Source organism: Melanotaenia boesemani, chromosome 21 (genome assembly GCF_017639745.1).
Source record: "Melanotaenia boesemani isolate fMelBoe1 chromosome 21, fMelBoe1.pri, whole genome shotgun sequence".
Lineage (NCBI taxonomy): Eukaryota > Metazoa > Chordata > Actinopteri > Atheriniformes > Melanotaeniidae > Melanotaenia > Melanotaenia boesemani.
In genome coordinates, this window is record NC_055702.1 from 1,891,896 (window position 1) to 1,916,724 (window position 24,829).

Below are 24,829 nucleotides of genomic sequence, written 5' to 3' on the forward strand. Positions count from 1 at the left end.
CACCTTTGGTTGATTTTAAAAATAAAATTAGACAGATAAACACGTAGACAATAATTTAACGACAATACTGTACAATTTAGTCACTGAATAGCATGTAGATTAAGGGTGTGCAATTAAATGAACTGTTTTTAACTTCTTTTGAATGAAAGTACTTCAATTAAACCTTCATTAGCAAATTTTTCCTCTTGTATATTTGTTCAGGCTTTTATTTATGAGGTATATCTCTCACTTCCGGTCCTGTCCTGTTGTCTATGGTTAACTTGATGCAGCTGTGGAGTCCAATGGAAGCCTTCGTTCCAACCCGGAGGAGACAATTGAGTGCGGTTTGCACTGCAATAGAGAGTCGATTTCATCAGATGTGCTTATAAATCGTGTCTTTTCTGCACAGCCTGGATCCTCCATTGTCCTTGTTTAGTTCTAAATGTGCTGATTAACCGTAAAAGGCGTCTGCTCGGCCTTGTTTATACTGTACAGCTTGAAGCAGGGAAGCAGGCCCGGTGGTCCTATGCGAGTTTAACGGCCGTTTTGGCTCAGGAGTGTGTTTAGTGCGGATCGGCCCTTTATCTCACCAAGTAAGTGGAAATCCCGATATTAATTATTGTTGGTTGTGAAATAGAATCGGGCCTGTGTGTGACTGTTTTGGTTGTGGGACAAGAGGATGTCTGTTTGTAGTTATTGTTAGCTATTAGCATTATGCTAGCAGGTTAGTGTGACGCTCCTGGCTCTGTTGAGTTTTTTCTTTTTGCATTTGCTAATGCTAACGGCTAATCTTCAGCTAACAGTAGCAGTAATTTGAAATAAATACCAGGCATCTCTCCATTGCACTACAAACACCCATAGTCTTGGTTGTCTCGGCTCCATCAGCATGTAATGTTGTGAGTGTGAATGTCATCAAAGCGGAGAGCCGTAAGTTAGCACCGTTAGCACCCAGACAAGCTAAAGTTAGCCATGTTTTGTGAAACCAGCTGGCTGAGAAAAATTAAAGCTGTTATCTTTACTCAAGTTAATCCTTCCATAACTACTTGTGTAGGAATTACGTGACGGACCTTGCAGTTTAATATAGATTAAATATACATTTGAACTTATTTAACAGGATTCTTGTTTATATATAATTTATTTTAGAGGTTGTATATCTCTAAGTTAGCCTCTGTTAAAGAAGTAAAACTGTTGATTTGCACCACAAAACGGTGGAAGAACATCTCATTATTATGTTCACCTGATCAGCCTCCTAAAAATGCAATGTTCTTTCTGTTCCCATATCTTTTAGAGAACATGATCCAGATGCAACAATGACATCCAGATTTGGTAAAACCTACAGCCGCAAGGGAGGAGAGGGCACATCCAAGTTTGATGAAGTTCTGTCTTCAAAGAGAGGCACCCTCAGCACCAAATGGGGAGACACCACCTACAAAGCCAAGGTAGGCGCCAAGCGCAGTGGCGCCCCCAAGAATGACTCAGTCCTGGAGGTTTACAAGAGGCCCCGCCCCTCTGGAGACGGCTTGGAAGACCCGTTTGGGTTTGACAGCGATGAGGAGTCTAAACCGGTGTCATCCCGGAGTGGCAGCAAGTCATCACCTGCCAAACCAGCTTCGGCAGAGCCTCCACAAGCAGAGAGACCAGGCGTCTCTCTGGATGCAGGGAGCAGGTCCAGCTTCCTGGGAGGAACTGCTGCGTCCAGCTCAGGAGCATCATGGCTGCCTGGTGACAGGAGCCAGCCCAAAGTGATGGAGGACACGGCCTGGTTCATCAACAGCAGTGCAAGTACAGGTAAGGCATGGACAGGTCTGAGTAAGATAAGTCAACATCAAGCAGGAATCATTTGACACTCCAGCTGTAGGTGTTGGTGAGTCCACTCTTAGCTGTAGATGGGATGTAGGAAAACTTCAAGCCTGGCAATGTCAGCACTGTAGCTTTCCAATGATTTCTGCTGGCCACCTGCCAGGAACTCGCATCGTCCCCATGAGCGCTTCAGCTCAGGGATGTTCCACTTCCTGGGGGGAAGCTAGAATGACACTATGACAGCATGTTGACTGTAAATATGAAAACAAAATCCCCACCAACCAGCTCCTGCTAAAGACCGTTTCTGCTCCCTTACGTATGTAAATAGCAACGTGAAGTTCCTGTTTATTTTCAGTTATCTGTTATGTGTTACTCTGATGACAGGTCACATTTCTAATCAAAATGAAAGGTGCAAATAACAAAAAAGTGATAGCACATAAAAGATAATTGAAAATAAACGGGAACTTCACCCAACATGGACGGTGGCCTCTCCCCTACCAGCTGAGTAGCTAAATGGCGTAGTCACTACAAAAGTAAACTGTGTCTCACCCAAGCTAATTAGATCGCATCACCTGTGGCTGCAGTTTAATACACCTGCTGCGCCTCTTCACCGCCACCTGGCGAGATAATACAAACCAAGTGACAAAAGCAATAACTGGCCCCTACAGTTCTTATCTAGAGCTCCACTCAAAAACTCGTGCGTGGACGTCTGTTGAACTTTAAAGCTCTCGCTGTAATAACGTTAAAAGCGTTTTTATCCAATGCTAGATTTTAATAAGAATCATTCAGTCAGCAACACAAACTGATCGCATGCAGCTGTGTTTCCAGCAGCCTAAAACTAGAGATGACAAAGACCATTAACCGCCTTCGTTTGAAGTTATTTCTTTAGCAACTTGTGGTGAATTATTCTAACAAGATTACGTTTTATATTCCAGTGTGGATCGGCAGTTATCACAATCAGCTTCTGTCGGATTAATCAGAGCATACATCGATATACTGATGTCTGACTAATATGAAAAGCAGGATAATTTTGAGACCTCCAGATAATTTACCCTCATCAGAACCGGTGGACCACTGTCTGAGGTCTTCTGTCTTGATGTCCATGCTGCTGTCCATGTTGACAGATACCAGGTAATTAGTCCTCGCAGTAATGGCGGCGCAACACACAAAACATCTACTGGATTCGTCTAAAGCTCCTTGTACTGTTGGTGGCAGCAGAGATTTGGCGTGTTTCCCCTGGTGGTCTCCACACGTCTCTGGTGTGTCTTGCAGAGTTTCTGTGTTTGTAACGTCTTATCTCCCTTGCAACCAAAATAGGTTTTTTTTTAGGTAAGAGTTCTTCTGCATCCACATTTTCATTGTTCCTCCCATTTCACCACCTTACCGCTCGATCCATGTTCTCCTATGCTCCAGCCATTAGCATCTACATGGAACCATTAGCCTTTCCGTTAGCATCTACATGGAGCCGTTAGCCTTTCCGTTAGCATCTACATGGAGCCGTTAGCCTTTCCGTTAGCATTTACATGGAGCCGTTAGCCGTTCCGTTAGCATCTACATGGAGCCGTTAGCCTTTCCGTTAGCATTTACATGGAGCCGTTAGCCTTTCCGTTAGCATTTACATGGAGCCGTTAGCCTTTCCGTTAGCATTTACATGGAGCCGTTAGCCTTTCCGTTAGCATCTACATGGAGCCGTTAGCCTTTCCGTTAGCATCTACATGGAGCCGTTAGCCTTTCCGTTAGCATTTACATGGAGCCGTTAGCCGTTCCGTTAGCATCTACATGGAGCCGTTAGCCTTTCCGTTAGCATTTACATGGAGCCGTTAGCCTTTCCGTTAGCATTTACATGGAGCCGTTAGCCTTTCCGTTAGCATCTACATGGAGCCGTTAGCCTTTCCGTTAGCCTCTACCTGGAGCCGTTAGCCTTTCCGTTAGCATTTACATGGAGCTGTTAGCCTTTCCGTTAGCATCTACATGGAGCCGTTAGCCTTTCCGTTAGCATCTACATTGAGCCGTTAGCCTTTTTGTTAGCATCTACATGGAGCCATTAGCCTTTCCGTTAGCATCTACATGGAGCCGTTAGCCTTTCTGTTAGCATCTACATGGAGCCATTAGCCTTTCCATTAGCATTTACATGGAGCCGTTAGCCTTTCCGTTAGCATTTACATGGAGCCGTTAGCCTTTTTGTTAGCATCTACATGGAGCCGTTAGCCTTTCCGTTAGCATCTACATGGAGCCGTTAGCCTTTCCGTTAGCATCTACATGGAGCCGTTAGCCTTTCCGTTAGCATTTACATGGAGCCGTTAGCCTTTCTGTTAGCATCTACATGGAGCCGTTAGCCTTTCCGTTAGCATCTACATGGAGCCGTTAGCCTTTCCGTTAGCATCTACATTGAGCTGTTAGCCTTTCTGTTAGCATCTACATGGAGCCGTTAGCCTTTCCGTTAGCATCTACATGGAGCCGTTAGCCTTTCCATTAGCATTTACATGGAGCCGTTAGCCTTTCCGTTAGCATCTACATGGAGCCGTTAGCCTTTCCGTTAGCATCTACATGGAGCCGTTAGCCTTTCCGTTAGCATCTACATGGAGCCGTTAGCCTTTCCGTTAGCATCTACATGGAGCTGTTAGCCTTTCCGTTAGCATTTACATGGAGCCGTTAGCCGTCCCGTTAGCATCTACATGGAGCCGTTAGCCTTTCCGTTAGCATCTACATGGAGCCGTTAGCCTTTCCGCTTGTGTCTACATGGAGCCGTTAGCCGTCCCGTTAGCATCTACATGGAGCCGTTAGCCTTTCCATTAGCATCTACATGGAGCCGTTAGCCTTTCCGCTAGTGTCTACATGGAGCCGTTAGCCGCCCCGTTAGCATCTACATTGAGCTGTTAGCCTTTCTGTTAGCATCTACATGGAGCCGTTTTTCTGTTAGCATCTACACGGAGCTCCTCTTTGCTAGCTGCTGGGTTTATGTTAGTATTAAATATGCATTCACTTCTTTGTCTCTCTCTGGGAGGTGGGCGGGGGGAGGCTGGGCCCAGTGCTAACTATGCCAGCCCATGGAGAGCATTTGTGGTGCATATTAAAAGGGGGGGCGGGGGTTCAGATTTTCACAGAAATAAATCTTAATAAACAGAAAATAGGAGTTAAATGGATTTATCTCCCAGCCCTATTTAGACGACTGCATCTCAGCACTGTTGAGATGTTCCAGCTTAATTTCTTCTGGAAGGAAGCAGGAAGTTTAGGGCTGGAAAACTGGAGTTCTTGTCCTCTAAGATCAGCCTTACCAGCCCTAGATGGATGTGGTAAAGCTAGAATATTGTCTGCGTTGTGCCTCCCACTCCTGCTGGGACACAGTCTGACATGAAGGCCTATCTGTTTCAGAGAGCAGCGCCCACGCCGTCATCTCTGTTTCTGAGCAGTCACGTCTTCACACTCTGACACTCTTTTATTTGCCTTTTGGAAGGAAAACGTGAGTGGAACAAAACGATTACATCACCAGATGCTTTAAACTGCTGTTGTGTGATCATGAGCAGTGTGATGGATTCCCCCCACACGGGCCGGTCTGCTAACCAAGTGTCACCCATCAGCGGATTTTACTGTAACAGCAGCATATTACAGGATTTTAAAACCAAAGGGGAGCTTTCTGTTGACTGTTTGAATCATTTGTGTGTCATCAGGATGTTTGTCATGAGGAAACTGATTAACAGCTGCTCGAGATGCTCTGCAGGTCTGCTGGTAACCTGTTTTCAGTGTGTAAAGGTGCTTTTTAACATGAAGTAATAATAAAAAGATGTTGTTGAGCCCCTGGTGGTGTTTCATTTTACACTATGTTGATGTCCACATAGCCAACCATCTGAACTGTTAATGTTTTAATTAAAACTTATGAATATGTGGAAACAATGTGTAGCTGCAGCTGGTTCCTCACCTGTAAGTATGCTTCAAACAGGCCGTGTGTTTCTCTTCCAGGGCTGCAGCTCACACATTTTCATAACAAGACAGAACTGTTAGTGTGATTAAAGGCTTGAATTGGGTCAAATTTACTTCTGCAGCACATTGTTGAAGGTGACCGAGCAGCTGAACAGTCAGTGAAAACGTGAAGCCAAAACAAGCTCACAAAAAATTAACAGGAGGTTGAAAAAAACGTGTACAAGTAAGGAAATGAATGATTGGTGGATTATTGCTCCCCGTTAATAACCCTAGCTGCTGTTGTATTCTGCAGGGTTGGAAAGCCTGAGCAGTCTCTTTACAACCAGATAGAACTGGTAAGGATGAAGCTTCAGTAGAACGAGCTACACAGTTAAACATGGAGGCAGAGTCCCCTCAAAAATGAGCCAGAATCCCCTGGAACGTTCTCCTGTTGGGGTTCACTTGGTTAGGGATTCAAATACTACAATAATCAACCAAACCTTTCACCTTGATTATGGGATGCATTCTCTGCAGCATCATTTAAGCTTATGCAGTGTTAGAAAATTCATTTCCATCCAGATTTCCATAAATGTTTCTCCAACATCTTGTACTGCAACCTTGATCTGGAATAAGTGGTATTAAGAACAAATGATGTGTCTTGTATTGGTAACGGGAGCGTTGGACCAGTGCTTACAGTGTTGTCCGGAACAGTATGAAGGTCTGGACTCTGTGGTGGCCAGACCTGTCTTTAAGTCCAGGTTGTAACCAGGTTGTAAGTGGCATGCTTGGGTCATCTGGACGTCACCTCCTGCATTTCTTAAATTAATTCAGTTGGTTTGAATTTTCTAAGCTTGATTCAAAGATTCAGGCCGTTTTTGCCGTGTTGGAACTGACTCCCATTCCCTTTTCCTTCTCAGGAAAGTCCAAGCAGAGCTTGTCGTCATCGTTGGAGAACCAGCACAGCTACTCATGGTACCAAAACGCTGCTGAGAGTGACAGGAAGCCGCTCGCCCAGACCACCACCCTGAAGACTGGGTCCAAGGCAGAATCCACCTATGACTCCTGGGATGTTATTATGGGTCTCCGCCCACCTTCGCCCACACAGGAACCTCGTAATCCTGCCACTACGCTCTCTTGGGCCTCAACCGGCATCGGTGCGGGAAGCCTGGACCCGGTGCAGACCCGGCACGAGAAGCCCCCCTCCCCTCCACGGCTTCAAAGCCTCAGTGAGAGCGACAACCTGGTGGGGACATCTGACCTTGTTGAGACGTCATATTTCTCCCAGACTTCCAGCTCATTATCACTTGAAAGAAACTCTAACTGTCGGACATACAGGAGGCCCAACAAACAGGTTTCTGGCAAAGCCTCGGACTCCAGCGGTTTTACCAGCGCCGTTTTTGGCTCAGATCTTCCCAAATCCACAACCGACGGCAACAATAGCAAAATGATAGCAAAACAAGGAGGTGGAGGTAGTCGGGGCAGGGCGAGGGACTACACGGTGCTGCAGCCGTCCTCCATGTCAATGTGCAACGTCACCATCCCGGACCGGGCGGTGGACGACTTTACTACTGATGCAGCGCCGGTGAGTGGCAGCAGCGGCAGCACCAGTTCTACCAGTACAGCACAGCTGGGAGAGTCGGGATGGCAACGGAAGAAACCCGAAGCGCAAAACTCAAGGTAGGAATTTCACTTATTTAATTTTCTTTGTCTTTTATTTTTGTTATGTATTGAAGACTTGTGGACAGTTTTTGCTCCGTGGAAACATCTGATTTCCTTGACCTGTTCTCTGTACAGGTTTCGGCAGACCCAAACCAAGTCCAAGAAGGACAGTAAGCAGAACCTCTTCGGCTTCGAAGACGCAGACTCTCACATGGACGAGAACAGTACCGACAGCACAGACGGCCGGTCCAGTTACAAAATCAAATACTTCGGCTTCGATGACATGAGCGACAGCGATGGTGCTGAAGACGACAACAGCGGCTGCAAAGAAAGGAGGAGGGCCAAGAAGACGTCCATCTCCAAGGTAACCACAGCGGTTACCACGGAGGAAACGCCGGAGGATGATTTCCTGGATTCATTTGAGATGCTGGAAAACCGAGAAAGGCCAACAGTCAAGGAGAGCAAGAAGAACTCTGTGAGACTGGAGAGCAGAATACAAGGAGGTGAACACACACCCACACACACACACTCACTCTTCACCAACCCTATCAACCCACACTACCACCCACCAAGCTGTTGGGATCAGAGTTTTATTCTGTGATCAGTACTGATCCGGATCTTTAAGAGCTTTGATCCTCATTCATCGACCTTCTAAAATGTGCTCCTAAGTCCTGCTTACAAACTTTTTGCGAACATTGTGGCATTCATGATAATCTTTGTCTTGTAGGAACAAATCCTACGAACATTCAGGAGAACGCTGATGAACATCTGAGTGTTTGGGCGATACGGCCTCAAAATAAAATTCTTTTCTTTTCTACAGCCGTTTAGCAGCTTCTTTTCTCCTGAAGGTGTTTAGGCAGTAGCGTCAACGGTCTTGCTGAAGGACCCGACTGGAAGGTGTCCCCTGTGGGATTCGAACTCGGTGTCCTGACAAATGAGCTGTCCACCTGTTTGAAAAAATCTCAGATATTTTTCAAACCAAATCCAATTTCCAATTTTAAAAGATTTTTTTTTTGCAGATGTGTTTGTTTTATTTATTTATATGAATGACAGCAGAGTAAACAACATGGTAACGTTTCCACCGTAGGAACGGCTTCATGTCCTGCATAGAGAAGCAGCACCGCTGCATCCGTGATCTCTTTATCTGGATCCTGATCATACGGGATCCGCTGTGGAAATAAGTCCCCTGATGTAGGTCGTCTCTAAACGAGGGTGTTTGGACGTAAGTTCTGCAGCGTTCCTCACCGCGGTTGTTTGCAGCTCCAGGCGTGAGTGACGGCTCACTTCTCTGTACATCGCCGTGGTGCAGAGGGAGGCCTGAGTCCTGCTAACTGGAAACCCAGGGAGAACATGTGGGGTGCATATAAATGCGAGAAAAATCCAGATTTTCATAAATCAACAGAAACAGAAAATTAGTTTTATCGATTTTATTGGTTAATCGCCCTGTATGTAGTTAATTTATTTAAAATGTTATAATTTCCTTCAGGGGAAAAAACAAACTATTTTTCATTCATTCAGGAACAAGTTGGAGTCCAGGCAGATTTAATTCTGTTTCTGGTCTTCCTAAAACCATCGGTATAAGAAGCTGAACACATCCGATCCGCTCCCTCCTCAGTAGGAAGAACAACTCTCCATAAATGTCCGAGTCTGCTGAGACTCCGATCCAGCTGAATGTGGTCTTACGGTACGAACAGCTTCGTGATGTACGAACACGTTAAATCTTGAAGATTTCCAGTAAACAAACCCTTAAGTACAACTTCAGAGCAAATTTACGAGGATTCATGAGGCCCAGGCTGATGGCGAGTCATGAACTGACCCAGGTGGTTAAACCGCTGCAGGTGAAGCACCATAGCAACCAGGTGGATGTCAGACCTGCTCCTGAAACACCCGAGGAGACGAGAATCAGGAAGTGGAACAAGACGGATGTCCGTCAGAGCGTGTGGGGGGGGGGGTTGCATGAGCTGCTCTGCATGATGTTGCTGGTGGCGTTATAAATAAAGCTTTATGTCATGTAGAGGTAGATGGAAGTGGTCAGACTCTGACTCAGGCTGTTCGTTGACTCGTGTACACGCTGCCGAATGCTCTGCTGCAGGAATCATTAAGAGTCAAACCCAATCTGTGACGTACTGATGATGTTTGCAACTTGCTTAGTAGGAAGGTGTGTTTTCACTGGTTTGATGAGTAGAAGCAGATGTGTCAGACTCTGCCTCGGATGAAACCTCGACATGTCGCAGTCTTTTAAAAGCTGCGTCTGGTTCCAGCAAAGATGGATGACATTTCCTGTTGCTCTGTGTGTGTGTGTGTGTGTGTGTGTGTGCGCGTGCGCGTGCATGGAAACATCCTCGGGTTGTCGTAGATGCAGTCATTGTGAAGGTTTCACTCATCCCGACTGTCTGAACATCTTGTTGACCGTGTGTGTTTCTTTTTTCCTGCAGATGTCCTGGACTTCTCTGAAGACGACCTCAGGGTGGTGGCCAGCGGTCCCAGGAGGCCCCCGCTGGGCAAACCGGCTGACAAGAACCCGGATACCTTCCGCAGGATCTTTAGTGCACATAAGAAGGTCAGACACAACATAACCTTCACACAGTCACGTGACTGCTCGGAGGCAACTGTGTTCATTCACCAACACACACCTTGATCTGCTGTCACCATGTGGGGGAAGAAGCAGGGTGTTGTTCTTTCATGAGATTTCATTTTACTCACAAGTTGCTGGTGAACTGATGCTTTGTAGGACCAGGAAACGGACTGAGGTGTGAGTTCCACCTGTTGAGTAAAAAAACAGAAAATAAGCTCAGAAGATTTTAGATGTTGGTGAATCTTCTGTAAATGTTTGCAGGTTACAGATACTCCAGAGTACAGACGTACCCTGGTGTGATTGTTATCAAGAATAATCCGGATTAACTGTGTAAATGTGTGATCTGGAACTAAATAGGGGCGGCGTGGCTCAGCGGTAGGTAGGTAGAGCGGTCGTCTTGTAACTCGAGGGTTGCTGGTTCGATCCTCGGCAGAGTCAGGTTCATGTCGAGGTGTCCTTGGGCAAGACACCGAACCCCTAACTGCTCCTGATGGGTCGAGGTTGAGCGCCTTGCATGGCAGCTTCCGCCATCAGTGTGTGAATGTGTGTGTGAATGGGTGAATGTGAAGTATGATGTAAAGCGCTACATAAACACGGACCATTTACACGCTTTCTGCTACAGTAGAAAACCTCACGTCCAGTCTGTGATGCTGGAACAGAGAAAGTATCCGTCAGGTTTTCTCATCTGTATTTTCCTAACGGGTGGAAAACGTTACACCCGTTCTAAAATGGCTGCATCGGCTCTCTGTGTGTTTCAGACTGGTTCGTAGGACTTGATGGTCTTGAACCTTCTTGTCTGTCTGCTTTTAGATTAGAAACTTGGGGTCCTCTGTTACCGGCCTTTAATTTGTTCTGAGAGCCCGAGCTGAAACCCAGGACGAGGCCTTGTCCACCACTGCCGTCCTCCTCTGGGGAACATCCTACCAGAGAACCTCGGAGCTGCAGGACTCTTAATGTTGCTGTAAAGAGGATCAAGGCCTTTTAGCTTTGCTTTTAACTGGTTTTATTTTTCATTTTGTTTTAGTCTATTTTATTTTGTATGGTTTATTTCATCATTATTTTATAGATTTATATTGAATTATTTACTTTCCTATTTATTTATTATACCATCTATTTATGTGGTTCAGTGTTTTACCCACGTACATCGTCTTTTGTTCTCCTTTATTTATTTGGTCTCGTTGTCTTTAACATACCGTCTTTAACTGAGTTTTCCTGAGGCAGGGTGGTGATGGTGTAGCTGTTATCACCAGGTATGAATGAATAAGGGATCCAGTGTAAAGTAATTAAGTACAACATAAATTTAATCCATTGTTGTTGTTGTTTGTTATGGAGGACTGAGTTTGGACACCCCTGGTCTAAAACTTGATGATTTCTGAAACATAATTAATGTAAAACTGTGATGTTTGACTCTGGACCCCTCAGAGAAAAACATCCATCAGGTTGGAGGCCTTTGGTCTGGATGTAGCTGCAGGGACGAGGCTGTCCTCCTACGTCCAGTCTGACTCAGTCCTGAGTGTGTTGGTGTGTGTCGCAGAGCAGGGAGTATGGTGAGAGGGAAGATCCACCCCCTCATGCTCCTATGGTTGCACCTGGGTTCAGGTGCAGGACTGACTGGAGCTCAGCCGGTTTGTGCAGCTTTCACCACCGGCGTCGTCTCCTCACGGAAACTCCCGGGTAAAAACTCCTCTGCGCTCGTCTCGGGGAAAGTTTAAAGGCAAAAGTGTTTTTTTTCCCTGTGTTTCCTTTTGTTTGAAGATTTAAAAAGTCATTGAATTACTTTCCCAGAGACTAAACAAGTCTTTACCTCGTTACTGATCAGGTTTCATGTTTACTCATAACAGGAATTTTTAGAGGAAATGTTGATGTTTGAGGTCATTACATCACGTGGGATTATAATCCTGCTTTTTGTCTGTTTCGGGAGTGAAGAGAGAAAAGATGGCTCAGATATGATCTGCTCCACACGGCGTATATTCATCCTGCTGACTTGTTACCTTATAGCTAATAAATCCACAAATTTTCATCTTAGACTTCAGAGATTTAATTTAATTCTAATATTTTACGTAGAGATTTACAGGGGATGTTTAACTGCTGCAGCTCATTGGTTTCTGAACTTTTCTTCATATAGAGGTACTTTTTAAATAAGTTTGCAATACGCTGCCTTTAAATCATTTATTTTTTGCACTTAACAATTGAAGTAAACAATCTGGAAATGAAAATCCAGTATTTCACACGATGATCAGAGGAACCTTTAAATATTTAGAAGTTATTTTAAATGTGCATACGTGTACATTTGTACCACACACTCCCCTCATCATACAAGCTGAAGTCTCGTCCGTGACTTCAGAAAGATGGAGAACAACGAACCAGTTCGCTCGCATAAGAAATGAGGAGTTACTGTTTATAAAACTACAGTTTTTTTTCTTCTGCGTTGTTTTCATGTTTACCAAATCCACCCTGCAGCCAGACTGGACCCTCTGGTGGGCCAGTTTTGGCCCCCGGGCCCTGGACCAGATCCTCCAGTCTGTTCTGCTGTTTCAGTGTGTGTGTGTGTGTATGTTACTGTTGCCCACCTTCCTCCATCATCCTCATCTGCACCATGCTGCTGAGCAGCAGGTGGGTGGGGGTGGGGGTGTGTGTCAGTCCCGTCACTGTGGCTGGATTTAATTTGCTGTGTTGATGTTCCAGCTCATCCTCAAACTCCTCTTTTGTCTCTGCTTATTAACCCTGCGGTGAGACCCACCCACCCCCCCGTCCCCTCCACCTCACTTCTACGTCCCTCAGCCAACTCTGTCTGTCTTCTTTCTCCATCCAGCGCCTCCCTCTCTCCATCTTTTGTTTCCATCATGAATGTCCCGGCAGCCGCCATCCACAGGTTTGGCAAAGAGGACGGGGGACGAGCCAAGGATGAGGGTGGTGTGTGTGTGTGTGTGTGTTTGTTTTAGTTGTGTCCTGCTATTTGATCAGCGCCAGCGGCCTCTCATCAGCTTCATGTGCATCTAGTTATCCTGCCCCCCCCCCCTCGCTAACCTCAGCATGTCTCCTCTTCATCTTGTTTACATGAAGCTGCAGGATTGTAACAGAAGTTTCTTTAACTGAACACACGTTTTACTTTCTGGGACCATCGTCTGCTGAGAGATTCTGCAGAAATGCAGTGAAGTAATAGGCCAGCACGGCTTATTAATCCATCTGATTGGTCCATGAAACTCAGTAGCTCAGCCTGCTCAAATCTTTAAACACCCCCTTTCACAGTGGTCCCCGTGCCTGAGTAATTCATTCATCCAAATAATCAGCACATAACTTAGTTTCATGACCGCTGACCCATGAAACGCGCTGATGCAGCCCATTAACCGACACCAGAATCACCCAATCAGATACTGGAAACTCCTTCTGGTTCTGAACCAGCGGAAGCAGCGACCTGTCAGAGCCGGGAGGAAAAGAGGAAACGGTGAGGAGCAGAGCAACCGCACGAAGGAAGAAGAAACTGCCAGATGTTTGCCTTCATCATGGATCGTGATGAAGGCACTGCTGATGATGATGATGGTTTGCATCAGCATCACGTTTGTAATATTTGAGCTTGGACGTGTAAGTGAGATCCAGACACGGCTGTCTGACTGATGCCGTTACGTTCTAGAGAAAGTGGACATCCAGCTACAGGGAGGCTGCAAAATGAAAAATATCAGTTAAACATGTTCAGACATCCATGTTTTATCTGTGTGTGTGTTCATTTTACAGTCTCCCACCAAAGCCGTGTACAACGCCAGACACTGGACTGTGGAGAGTGAAGAGGAGCCTCCTCCACCTTTCTTCTCACGGTCTCATGCAACACCTGTAAGCCTTCACAAACAGTCCTTGGTACCCGTCAGATGCTCTAACGTCAGGTTGCACATGCATCCATCTCACAACTACTTCCCTCCATCTTTCCAGGCCTCAGTCACAGCTGGAGGCTCCAATAAGGAGCCGTCTGACTCCCAGAAGGACGATGGCGTTTTCAAGGCTCCGCCTCCGCCTCCTAAAGTCACAAAGTGTGTCAAGGTCCCGACAGATCCCTGCCAGGACACTGTCACTGCACTCAAGTGTCACAAAGAACACAAGGAGGTAAACAAAGCCTTTCCTCTCTGCTGGAGCTGTTTGTTAAAGATGTTGGTCCATAGAAGGGGGGTAACTTCCCACAGCTGCTGTGGTGTGTGTGGAAATGTATGCTGTGGAAATGTCGCTAACATCAGTGTAACACCTCACCACCTGATGCTCATTCTTTACTGTCCAGTTCCAGTCATGCATGTAAGCATTCTTTCTTCCCAGCTGTATACGGTGGTCCAGCACGTGAAGCATTTCAACGATGTGGTGGAGTTTGGAGAAAACCAGGAGTTCACTGATGACTTTGAGTACCTAGCTACCGGTCTGAAGACTGGACAACCGCTCAACACACGATGCCTTAGGTAAGAAAACGGCTCCAGACTAGCTCTGCGGTGGTTGCACTGGTGCACTTTTTGATGAAGTTGCATATTTTCCAGCATGATTATTTACATTATTGTTAACAAGAATGAGGTTCAGGAATGTGTTTATCAAGACTTCTTATCAAACTAGTTTTATTTTTTCCAAATTCTATTCTTGTGTTTTATCATGTATCTATACTTTTTATTTATTATTATTACTTCGTTATAGAGCACTTTATTGAGGGGTCAGAGATGGACGGATGGCCTGTAGGAAAGGGCCAGCTGCATGGAGGAGATGTAGGATCTATATGCAAACCAGCTGTAGGATCTATGCAGGAACCAGCTGTAGGATCTATATGCAAACCAGCTGTAGGATCTATGCAGGAACCAGCTGTAGGATCTATATGCAAACCAGCTGTAGGATCTATATGCAAACCAGCTGTAGGATCTATATGCAAACCAGCTGTAGGATCTATGCGGGACCCAGCTGTAGGATCTATGCAGCCTGATGCGTTGCCAGAAACAGATGTAGGTTTTACTAGCGCTGTGTAGCATTGAATGTCTTATTGTTTTCATCAGCTTTTTATGTCAGTGTGATTCTCTGAGCCGGGGTAAGGAGGAAATGAAGACTGATCACACAGACAGACATTCAGGGAAAAGTCCGACACCTAGACCTGGAAATGTTAGATGCGTCTCTGAGACCAAGATAAAAACTGTTACTGACACAGGGTGGATTTCTGGTCTGAGATGAAGCTCTGTGAGAAAACAGTTGGCGTGTTTGTGATCATGTGACTGTGGTTGTTTCTCCAGTGTGATCAGCCTGGCAACCCGCTGTGCCATGCCCAGCTTCAGGATGCACCTTAGGGCCAGAGGGAAGGTGGCTCAGGTCTTCAAAACCCTCAACGACGCCCCACAGCACCCGGTAACCACCACCACACTCGTGTTCCTTCCTGTTGTGTGTAGATGTGCAGGTTCTGAGGAACCGGCAGATTCAGGAGGGGTAAACTTTTCATCAGGTCTGACTCCGTTCTCTCTCGTCTCTGCAGAACTTGGCTCTGTGCACGGCATCTCTGATGTACATCCTGAGCCGAGACCGGCTGAACATGGATCTGGACCGATCTTGTCTGGACCTGATGATCCGCCTCCTTGAGTTGGACCAGGATCAAGGAGGTGGGGCAGGGATGGATTCCAGCACCCAGTTCAGCGCCAGAGAGCTGGCCAAAATAAAGGAGAAGATCCGGAAGCTGTGCGACACCGTGCACAACAAGCATCTGGACCTGCAGAACATCACGGTACGGATGTGGTTTCAGCTGCACGCGCACGCCGTCCACGTCTGTCTGGGCGCTTCCAGCAGCTTCCCGGTGCAGCTCTGCAGCTGATGCAGGTCTTTGTGGGGTTTACGTTGTTTTTCCTGTCGTCCTGCAGACGGGGCATTTAGCCATGGAGACGCTGCTGTCTCTGACCTCAAAGCGAGCCGGAGACTGGTTCAAGGAGGAGCTGCGGCTGCTGGGAGGCTTGGACCACATAGTGGACAAAGGTTGAACATAAAGAATATTCTGTTCCAGACGAATGGAAAGAAAAACAGGTTTTCTGACTCGCCTTCTGTTTCTGTCTCCACAGTGAAAGAGTGTGTGGACAACCTGAACCAGGAAGACGAGGAGGAGAAGCTGGTGTCGTCGCTGTGGGGAGCAGAGAGGTGTTTACGGGTGCTGGAGAGTGTAAGCACATCACATCAGCCATGGTTGTGGGGACATCTGGGACACGGAGATCAGCTGATGTGGGCTGAGTGAAAACCAGTTTCCTCTTTTAACCCTTAAAACGCCCTTTTTTCTTTTAAATATATAGTTACATGTAAAGCCGAGCGCTTCTTTTTCCAGTCAACATCCAGACATTATTTGTTCAGGACAGCGTCAGTAGTCAGATTATCAATCAGTCAATGACATTTTATTTATATAGCACTTTTCATACAAAGAGCAGCACAAAAAGATAACAGTTAAATATCAAATTAATTTCAAATTAAAATGAAAAATAGTCCTTCACCTACCCAACTATAAAACTCACTGAATTAAAATCACACACTTAATCATTAATTATCTCTCACACACACACATATGGATAAAGCTCACAGCAAAGGTCAAATAAACCTCAAAACTGGAATAAACATATGGAACACATGGAAAAAACAAGCAAATAAATAAATATATAAATAACAAATGAATAGCATTAAATTAAAATAATAAATAAATAGGCTAGAATAGGAGCAGCAAGTAGTAAAATTATATGTAAAAAAAAAAGTTAGAAAAGCATAAAAACAGAAGAGCGAAATCTAAATAAATGTGTTTTTAAATAAGAAGTACGTAAATAAAAAGTTAAAAACAGACGTAAAGGTAATGATAAGAATAAAAAAATGGAACGAGTAAATGGCTCATGAAGAGAGTTTCATTATAAATGTATTTAATTAAAAGCCAGGCTCGGCTTTCTGGCTATAAAACTTCAGCATCATTTTCTTCTTTTCACACACACACACACATAGAACTTTCTGCTCACTGGTTGATCTTTGGCTGCTCCTGATTGGACGTTACCGTCAATCTAAGCTCTCTGATTGGTGGAAAGTCTGACAGGAAGTGGCTTCATCATCATGTCCAGGTCTAAATAGAGGTCTCTTAGCAACATAGTAGTGATGGTGATGTTTTTATGGTGAAATGTGATAAATAATGCTGTTATCATGGATCATTGTGGATTTACCAGATAGAGTCTCTGAATAAAACTACATTTAGTGGCTGGATTGTAAACCTCCTGGACGGGATAGAAAAGTCCTAGAAACCTTCTGTAGATCAGCTAAAGGGTTAAATATTCATCACATTTACCCCACAGAGCTACACACTAGCAGAGTTTTAAGGGTTAAAACGACTGATTAAATGTTTAATTTGAAGAAAAGACGATCGCTGCAGATTTGAACCCACATCATCTCGTCTCCAGTCGTTTTCCTCCGTAATAAAATGTAAATATAAACGTAGATGAAGCTTCGCTGTCTGTCTGCTGCAGGTGACGGTCCACAACCCGGAGAACCAGAGCTACTTGATCGCCTACAAGGACTCGTCTCTGATCATCTCCTCTGCAAAGTGAGTAACGCTCGCTCCATGTCTGCGTCCAGGAAGGACGTCTGCGTCTTTTTAAATATTCCTCATGGTTATAATGCACGCTATTATCGGGGTTTGTTGTTTCATTTCCTGGCTGTGACCTTTGAACTCTGGCCTCGCTGGCGGGCAAACATCAGCAGAAAGAGAGAGTCCACAGTGTCAGAGACACGACCGCACTCTCCCCGTCAGGCAGGAAGGATCTACGGGTACGAGTCCAGTCCACTCATCATTTACTTCTCTCGTCCTCAGGTGAAAATCGCTCGACTGATTACCTGAGTTTATCAGACTCATTTGGCAGCGTTTTTATTTTTTTTAATAAAATCGGGTGAAATCAGAAACTAACGAGTTGAAGGACTGGAGGATGCTCCTAGGACCCGTTTACCTGTTTAAAGGTTTAAAGATTCATAATCACACAGGTTCTGGTTCGGAAAATCTCTTTATCAACATGCAGATAAGGTTTATTTATTTTTTATTTTAGTTTATTATATTTTACATTAGTATTATACTTATTCTCCTCATGTAGACCACACCTGATCACGGCCTGGCCCTGCAGCTACTCACCTTTACAGGTGTTAGTGTTATAAAGCTGTAACCTGGCTGGTCGGTAGTATTTCTGTATTTTTCCGTTCAGCTTTGTTTGTGTAGAACCACTTCGTAATGACGTCTCAGGAAACTTAACAGAATCAGTTCCAGCTGATTCATAATAACAGCCTAGTTAAAGGAAACCTGGACTTCGATCCAGTCCTCCGTCCTGAGCTGCAAGAAGCAAAGGAGGAAAAACGGCCTTTTATCAGGGAAGAAAAATCTCAGGCAGAACCAGAACCAGAACCAGGACCCGGCTCCACCTGCATCGAACTGGGTGGAGAAGAACGAGACCAACAGACACTGACTTTTATCCGGGAAGACCAACAGTCGTTATGGAAGATAAAGAGCAGATGTTTTCTGTTTCCGGGGGAACAACTCCAGGTTTCTCTCCTCCGCATTATCTGTTTAAAAAAAAACTTTATCGACAGGACGGAACGATTCAGGCAGAACTGGAGGAATAACAATTCTCATTTCACAGCGATGAGCAGAACCGGTTACTGATGATGTAAATGGACATGGACGTCCCTCTGCAGGACGATCAGTCCAACTGCTTTACCTTCTGGTTCCGCCTCCCCTGTCCTTCCTGTGACTGGACCTTCGCCCTCTTCAGGTGGGGGGTGTACGGGGGAGGAAGATGAGGCTGAAAGAGTTGACAAAGAGCTGCTGTTTCAGTGTGAAACACAGGCTTCAGTCTGAGCCTTCAGCTGCCCGTCGGTTAACTCGATTAACCCCCTAAACTCCGGGTGGGCTGCAGAGTGACCGAGCTCTGCCTCGTGCGCACACACCCACCATTAACTCTGTGTTGTTGTCATCTTGTCCTCTTTCTGCCGTTTCCTCCGGACTTGTTTTGTTTCCGTCCTCGTCGCCACACGCTGCCTGTGTTTCAGCTGTCTGCAGCTCTAATCTAATAAAGCTCCAAACTGCCCTGTTACACACACAAAACCTCCTTTGGCTCGTTGGTGACCTTCCTCTGCGTCTGGACGACCACATCAGACTCAGCTGGAGCTCAACGTGCAGAGAGGAGTTTGATGAGGTGAAATGTGAAGAAGATGCAGAAGAAACTGGCTCATCTTGATCAAGCGGTAGCTCTGTGGGGTCGTTTATCCTTTCCAGACATTTCTATCCCGTCCAGGAAGTTTACAATCCAGCCACTAAATGTAGTTTATATGTTGACAAACATCGTATTCATTGCCGGAAAATTCAAGAATCAAAATTTCATGCAGTGTAGCAGTGTGTTTTGTCCCTTCAGTCTTTCCATAGTCAAGTATTCTACTCTATTTATAATTGAACACAGAGAATATTGGTGAGGTAAACATTTGTTGATGGACATTGTTTAAATCCCTTTAGTCTGTTTGTGCATGCTAACTGCTAGCTTGCCAATGGTATTTTTCATAGACGTTAGCCTTAAGCTAACTTATCGGTTTTTATACGTTTTCATGTGTAATGTTAGGCAGTTTCCTTAAGACTAGATACTGGTTTATTTTCTGTTTGTTTAGTTTTACAGTTTTTCTTAGTGAAGCCTTGGATCTGCCGAGCTGTTGCTGCATCGATGCAGAATCGTCCACGTCACGATACGTCGTAGAAACGATTAAATTCAACACCCCTATTATTTATCACTTTTCATCATAAAAAATGGATGATGGAAGAGAAGCCACTTCCTGTCAGACTTTCCACCAATCAGAGAGCTTAGATTGACGGTAACGTCCAATCAGGAGCAGCCAAAGATCAACCAGTGAGCAGAAAGTTCTATGTGTGTGTGAAAAGAAGAAAAATAATGCTCCTCTATGGCTGGAATAAAGCCAAGAAGACGATTCCTGTGATTTGGTTTCATCCTCTAAAGATCGTTTCATTTCCTTCTGATGCTTTTTTTTCTGTCCTACATCCGGATGTTTCTGCTCTGTCTTCATTAACGTCTGACATTAAGATTTAATTTGGTTATTTCCACGAGACTGCTGACCTGCTGCAGCCGGCCTGGATCTTTCCCTGAAGCCTGAGCTGGTCACGTTCAGACAACACCGTGTTTAAGTCTGGGTGTTTCCTCCTCCCTGAGCGGAGTTAAAGTTTGGGAACTTTCTCCTTTCAGGGCTCTGAGGAGGTGCGAGCAGATGATCCAACGTTACAACCGGGAGGTGAACTCAGACGGGGCCGTGGTGGGGAAAGCAGTAGAGAACTGCATGAGGGCCATCATCGGCGTCCTGCTCAACCTGACGCACGACAACGGTGAGAACACGATAAACAGAGTTTACTGCAGCTGCTTCTTCCAGATTCAGCTTATGATGACTGACTGTGTGTGTGCAGAGTGGGGCAGCACAAAGACCGGAGAGCAGGAGGATTTGATAGTGACGGCTCTGAACTGTGTCCTCAAAGTCCCTCAATATCTTCCTCAGGAGCAGAGGTTCGACGTCAGAGTGCTGGTACGTGTCACACACTCTTCTTCTGTTTCTTCTTCCTGTTGCTCTTCTTCTCTGGTTTGTTCCTTTCGCTGGTCGCATGTCAGCTTTCCTGCTCAGCACTGTCTCCGTGGTTTCCGGTGGTATTGCTCTCTTTGCTGCATCAAGCGACGTTTCTGCGAGACTCCGAAAAAAGACCAAAGTACTCACGTAAACGATGCAGGAGACAGGAACGTGTCTGCATGTCCGTCTGTCGAGCATAATGGGCCATAAGATGTGCTTTCACTAATGAAGGTAAACCGTGGGGCATTTTAAACCTCTTCAAACTGAACTTAGTCGTATCTAATCGGCTCCATGAAGATTGAACAGCAGCTTCTATGATCACAAGTCCTCTTCATCAGAAACGAGGCCTCTGAGCCGATGGTTCCGACCACAATCCGTCTGCTACGCTTTCAGAATATCTAGTGTCCCCGATTATTCACATACCTGCTGCTTCCTTTTAAATACATCCTCTTGGACTTAAATATTAAGAAGCTAAATTATAGCTACTATTTTAATTAAGATTATGACATCTTTAATTTACTTAAAGTTTTTTCTGAGCTCTAAGTTTAGAAAACAGGACGACAACAGCCTGAGCTTCCTGCTGGAAGGTGTCAGTAACTAAGTGTTGTTGTTGCGTTCAGGGTCTGGGTCTGCTCATCAACCTGGTGGAGTACAGCGCCAGGAACAGATACTTCCTGATGGAGATGGAGATGGAGGGAGGTCAGGGTCCCTGCGACTCCACCGTCCTGCTCAACCCGCCGCACCAGGACGCCCCCCGCACCGGCCCGCTGAGCGCCATCGCTGCTCTCGTTCAGGTGCAGCCTCCATCATCATGTCGGGATAACTGTCACTCAAGCAAATATTTTTTCCTAACAAAAACTCCTCCTCCTCAGCTGTTCCTCCAGCGGGAGCGGGCCGCCGTCCTGGCTGAAGCGCAGACCGACGACCTCATCAAGGAGGCTCCGAAGGCCACGCTGGACCAGAGTGGGGAGTGGCAGGAGACGGGCGGGGAGATCCAGTGGGTCGCCAAGGACGACGCCAACAAACAGGACGACGGCAAGAAGAAGGAGAAAGACGAGGAGGATGATGAGCTGGACCTAAACAAAGGTACCTCCTGGTTCTGGTTTTTATTCCTGACTTGAACGTTTGTGAAGTTCAGGAACTAAACAGAATGTTTGTTTTCAGCTCTGCAGCATGCAGGGAAGCACATGGAGGACAGCATCGTGGCCTCCTACACGGCACTGCTGCTGGGCTGCCTCTGTCAGGGAAGCCCGGTGAGTCTCGCACACATGTGTCAGTAGTTTAACCCCTAAAACTCTGCTAGATCTCCCCAAGGTCACTTCTACCATCATCAGAGTCTCCGGAGCGGGGGTGTGTAGCTCTGTGGGGTAACCTGTGATGGATAGCTACCCTTCAGCTGATCTAAAGGCATTTCTATCCCGTAAATCCACTATGATCCATGACAACAGCATTATTTACCACATTTCATCATAAAAACATCACTATTACTACTATGTTGCTAGGAGACGTCAGACCCTCTGAGGGTTAAAGTGAGACACCTGATTTAGTGTTTAAAGGTGCAGTGTGTAATAAAATAAAAACTCTGACAGAACAATTTAATATATTATTAAAACTTTATATTATCTGATCTCTTTACTAAAAGAATGAGGTTTTATTGTCTTAGAGTGAAGCATTTATAGGTAGTTGCTGTGGGTCCACATACATGGCAGCTGCCTCCATTTTTACTACGGTGTCTCTGAAGGGACAAACAACTCTGTGTGTGTTTGGGATAAGTAACTTTAAGGGACCATAGAAAAAGACTGTAGCTGGAGCAGTTACCTGTAATGCAGGTGTCGCTGCACCTGAGGCTGCTGGATCCACTCACACATGAAAACATGTTGATGTCTGGAAGAAGTTTGGCCAGTGATGGCCACCGTACATTTAAAACTGTGCTATACCCATCTTTGAATGTCAGTCATTTTTCTACACTGTACCTTTAAGGCACACAGTTAGAAACAGAGACTATATGAGACAATAGTCTCATCTGTAGCCACAGGGTAATATTTTTTCTTTCTGTCTGGCCTGGTCTTGACTAGGTCCTTGTCAGGTCTCGGCCTGGTCCTGGCCTGGTCCTGGTCTTGGCCTGGTCCTGGAATAGCTTGGTCCAGACCCATGTTGAGGTGTCAGCTGTGTGGTTCATCCTGTCGTGTTTCTTTCCTCCAGCTGAATGTGACGACTGTGAGAGAAAACCTGCCAAAAGGAGATTTCTCCATCATGACAGAAATGCTGAAAAAGTTCCTGAACTTCATGAACCTCACGGTGAGTCGCGGCTTTTCTCCGCAGCCTAAAGAACGGCTTCTTTTTAAGAGATCTAAATTTCTCTTCAAGTTTTCAAACTAAAGTTGGGATTTTCAGAAATGAAGCTTCTCAGTACTTTGTTCCATCTTGCTGTTAGTCCAGCTCAGTGCTTCATTCTTCCACCTGTAGATTAATGTTAATACCAGAGGTGTACATTTACATTTTAGTTCAGGGGGCCACATGCAACACAGTCTGGTCTCCAGGGGCCCAGACCAGGAAACGTGGATCCATCCCGCCTTGGATCAACGCTTCAAGTTGCTGCCTGGTTTAACCACCACAGCCTACCTGAGCTTCCACCACCTTGTTGAATCTATGACACAAAGAGTTAAAAATGATTGATGAGAAGAAGCTGCTCAGGTTGGAGCTCATTGATGAAGCTGATCTTCTTCTTTCTGTCTGCAGTGTGACGTCGGCACCACGGGACAGAAGTCCATCTCCCGGATCATCGACTACTTGGAGCACTGCTAGAGAGATCCTGTCACACACACACACACACACACACACACACACACATGCACACACATCTTCATCCCCACATCCTCCTCTTCCTCCAGTTCCACAGTTTTTTCTCCATCGGTGGATTCGGAACCTTTTAGATTTGCTTCTTAGACTTTGACTGAAGTTAAAATCCGCGTCAGTATTTCGTGTTTAAGTCTTGACTCCATCCACAGTTAATTTATTAAATTTTTTGTTTTGCGGCTCCTCTCTGATAAAACCGGTCCGGTGGTTCGATTGGTGGCAGATTGAAGCGAAGCCTGAATTTCCCTCCAGCCCGTCACCAAAGCTCGCGGCGAGCCGAGCTCAACCGGACTCTGGCTGTCTGCTGCTGTGGCCTCGGTTCTGCTAGGAGACGTGTTATTGATCTTTTCGGGGCCAGGAGCCCAGAGGCAGGCCCTGGACTGTTAGCTCCATTAGCTGTTTCTATCCAGCGACTGCAGAATCAGAGTTTTAATCCGTTGTCACGTTGCTCTGGAAGTTCAGTCGTTCTGCACACAGAACCACAACCCAGGTCCCTCCATCAAAGCTTGGCATGTCGGTGGGACCGAGCCCTTCAGGCCAGAACCCAGAGCCTCACCGACGTCCACACTTTGTTCCTCTGACTCTTCTGATTTCAACAGTCCCAGGAGGTGAATGTAAGACGTGGACATTAGTGAGGTTTATCAGCTGTTACCAGTCTGAGTTTCCATGGTAACGAGGCTGTATATTGGTACCAGAGTTAAATCCGTCATGTTTCTGACAACCGACGAGCAGATGAACGTTGTCTGGTTGTGACTCGTTCAGAAGTTCCAGCTCACAACAACTTCGCCGTTATTTTAAAGACATCCGTCAGCATCAGTTGTTTCCACATCCATCTTCAGAGCCGAGTTTTTAAAAATCATTTTAGACCTTTATCTGAGAAAAAGCGTTTAAAGCTTTAAATGTTTTATTTGTTCCTTCAGTTTTCCAGTTTCCTTCTTAAAGTCATATTTTAATTTTAATTTTCCCAAGTCTGAACACGTTCTATGAAGATGTCCTCAATGTTAAAGCTTAGAGTTAGCTCGTGTTATCGTTGTTCCTCTGGTCACACACACACACACACACACACACCTTTACAAAGTTTACAAGAGCTTTATTCACAGACGTCTGCGGGAATGATTGGAAGAGCTTTTGTACATAGTTCCTGTAAATAGATGAATTTCCTCTGTAGGAGGAGAGTAATGTGGGTTAATGGGAGGGGTGGGGGGCTGAGGCTGTAAGTTGGGGGGCGGGTTAAATTTAAATTTAGACGTAGACTCTACTTTTTTGAATCTGACTCTATTTTTCATTTTCTAAAGCCTTTTTCTCCCAGAAGTTTGTTTTTGTTTGGACAGGCGGCGAGCTTCTTAACAAGCCAACTGCAGGAAAACTTGATCTTTGTACCGATTTGCAGACGTGTGTCTTTGGTTACTTGTACATAATTTAAAAATAATAAAAATTGCTACTTTCAGTAAT

The 24,829-nt window shown here is 45.5% G+C and overlaps 1 protein-coding gene across 3 annotated transcripts; it reads left to right on the forward strand.

Moving 5' to 3' along the window:
• Nucleotides 1-260: 260 nt before the first annotated feature.
• Nucleotides 261-24,828, forward strand: LOC121632248 (wings apart-like protein homolog). 3 transcript variants are annotated; one of them, XM_041973535.1, is made up of 20 exons: nucleotides 261-572; nucleotides 1,268-1,767; nucleotides 6,594-7,353; nucleotides 7,471-7,838; nucleotides 9,771-9,895; nucleotides 13,643-13,738; nucleotides 13,835-14,005; nucleotides 14,210-14,346; nucleotides 15,154-15,265; nucleotides 15,390-15,635; nucleotides 15,769-15,880; nucleotides 15,964-16,061; nucleotides 17,389-17,465; nucleotides 20,152-20,288; nucleotides 20,367-20,482; nucleotides 21,142-21,315; nucleotides 21,394-21,607; nucleotides 21,686-21,774; nucleotides 22,724-22,819; nucleotides 23,261-24,828. In XM_041973535.1, exons 2-20 carry the CDS (start codon nucleotides 1,290-1,292, stop codon nucleotides 23,324-23,326), a joined length of 3,672 nt encoding a protein of 1,223 aa, XP_041829469.1. In that variant the 5' UTR covers nucleotides 261-572; nucleotides 1,268-1,289; the 3' UTR covers nucleotides 23,327-24,828. The 3 variants fall into 3 exon arrangements, with proteins under 3 accessions (XP_041829469.1, XP_041829470.1, XP_041829468.1); XM_041973536.1 differs by lacking the exon at nucleotides 23,261-24,828 and adding an exon at nucleotides 22,903-23,112 and having other exon boundaries at nucleotides 22,724-22,854; XM_041973534.1 differs by having other exon boundaries at nucleotides 21,142-21,607.
• Nucleotide 24,829: the final 1 nt, after the last annotated feature.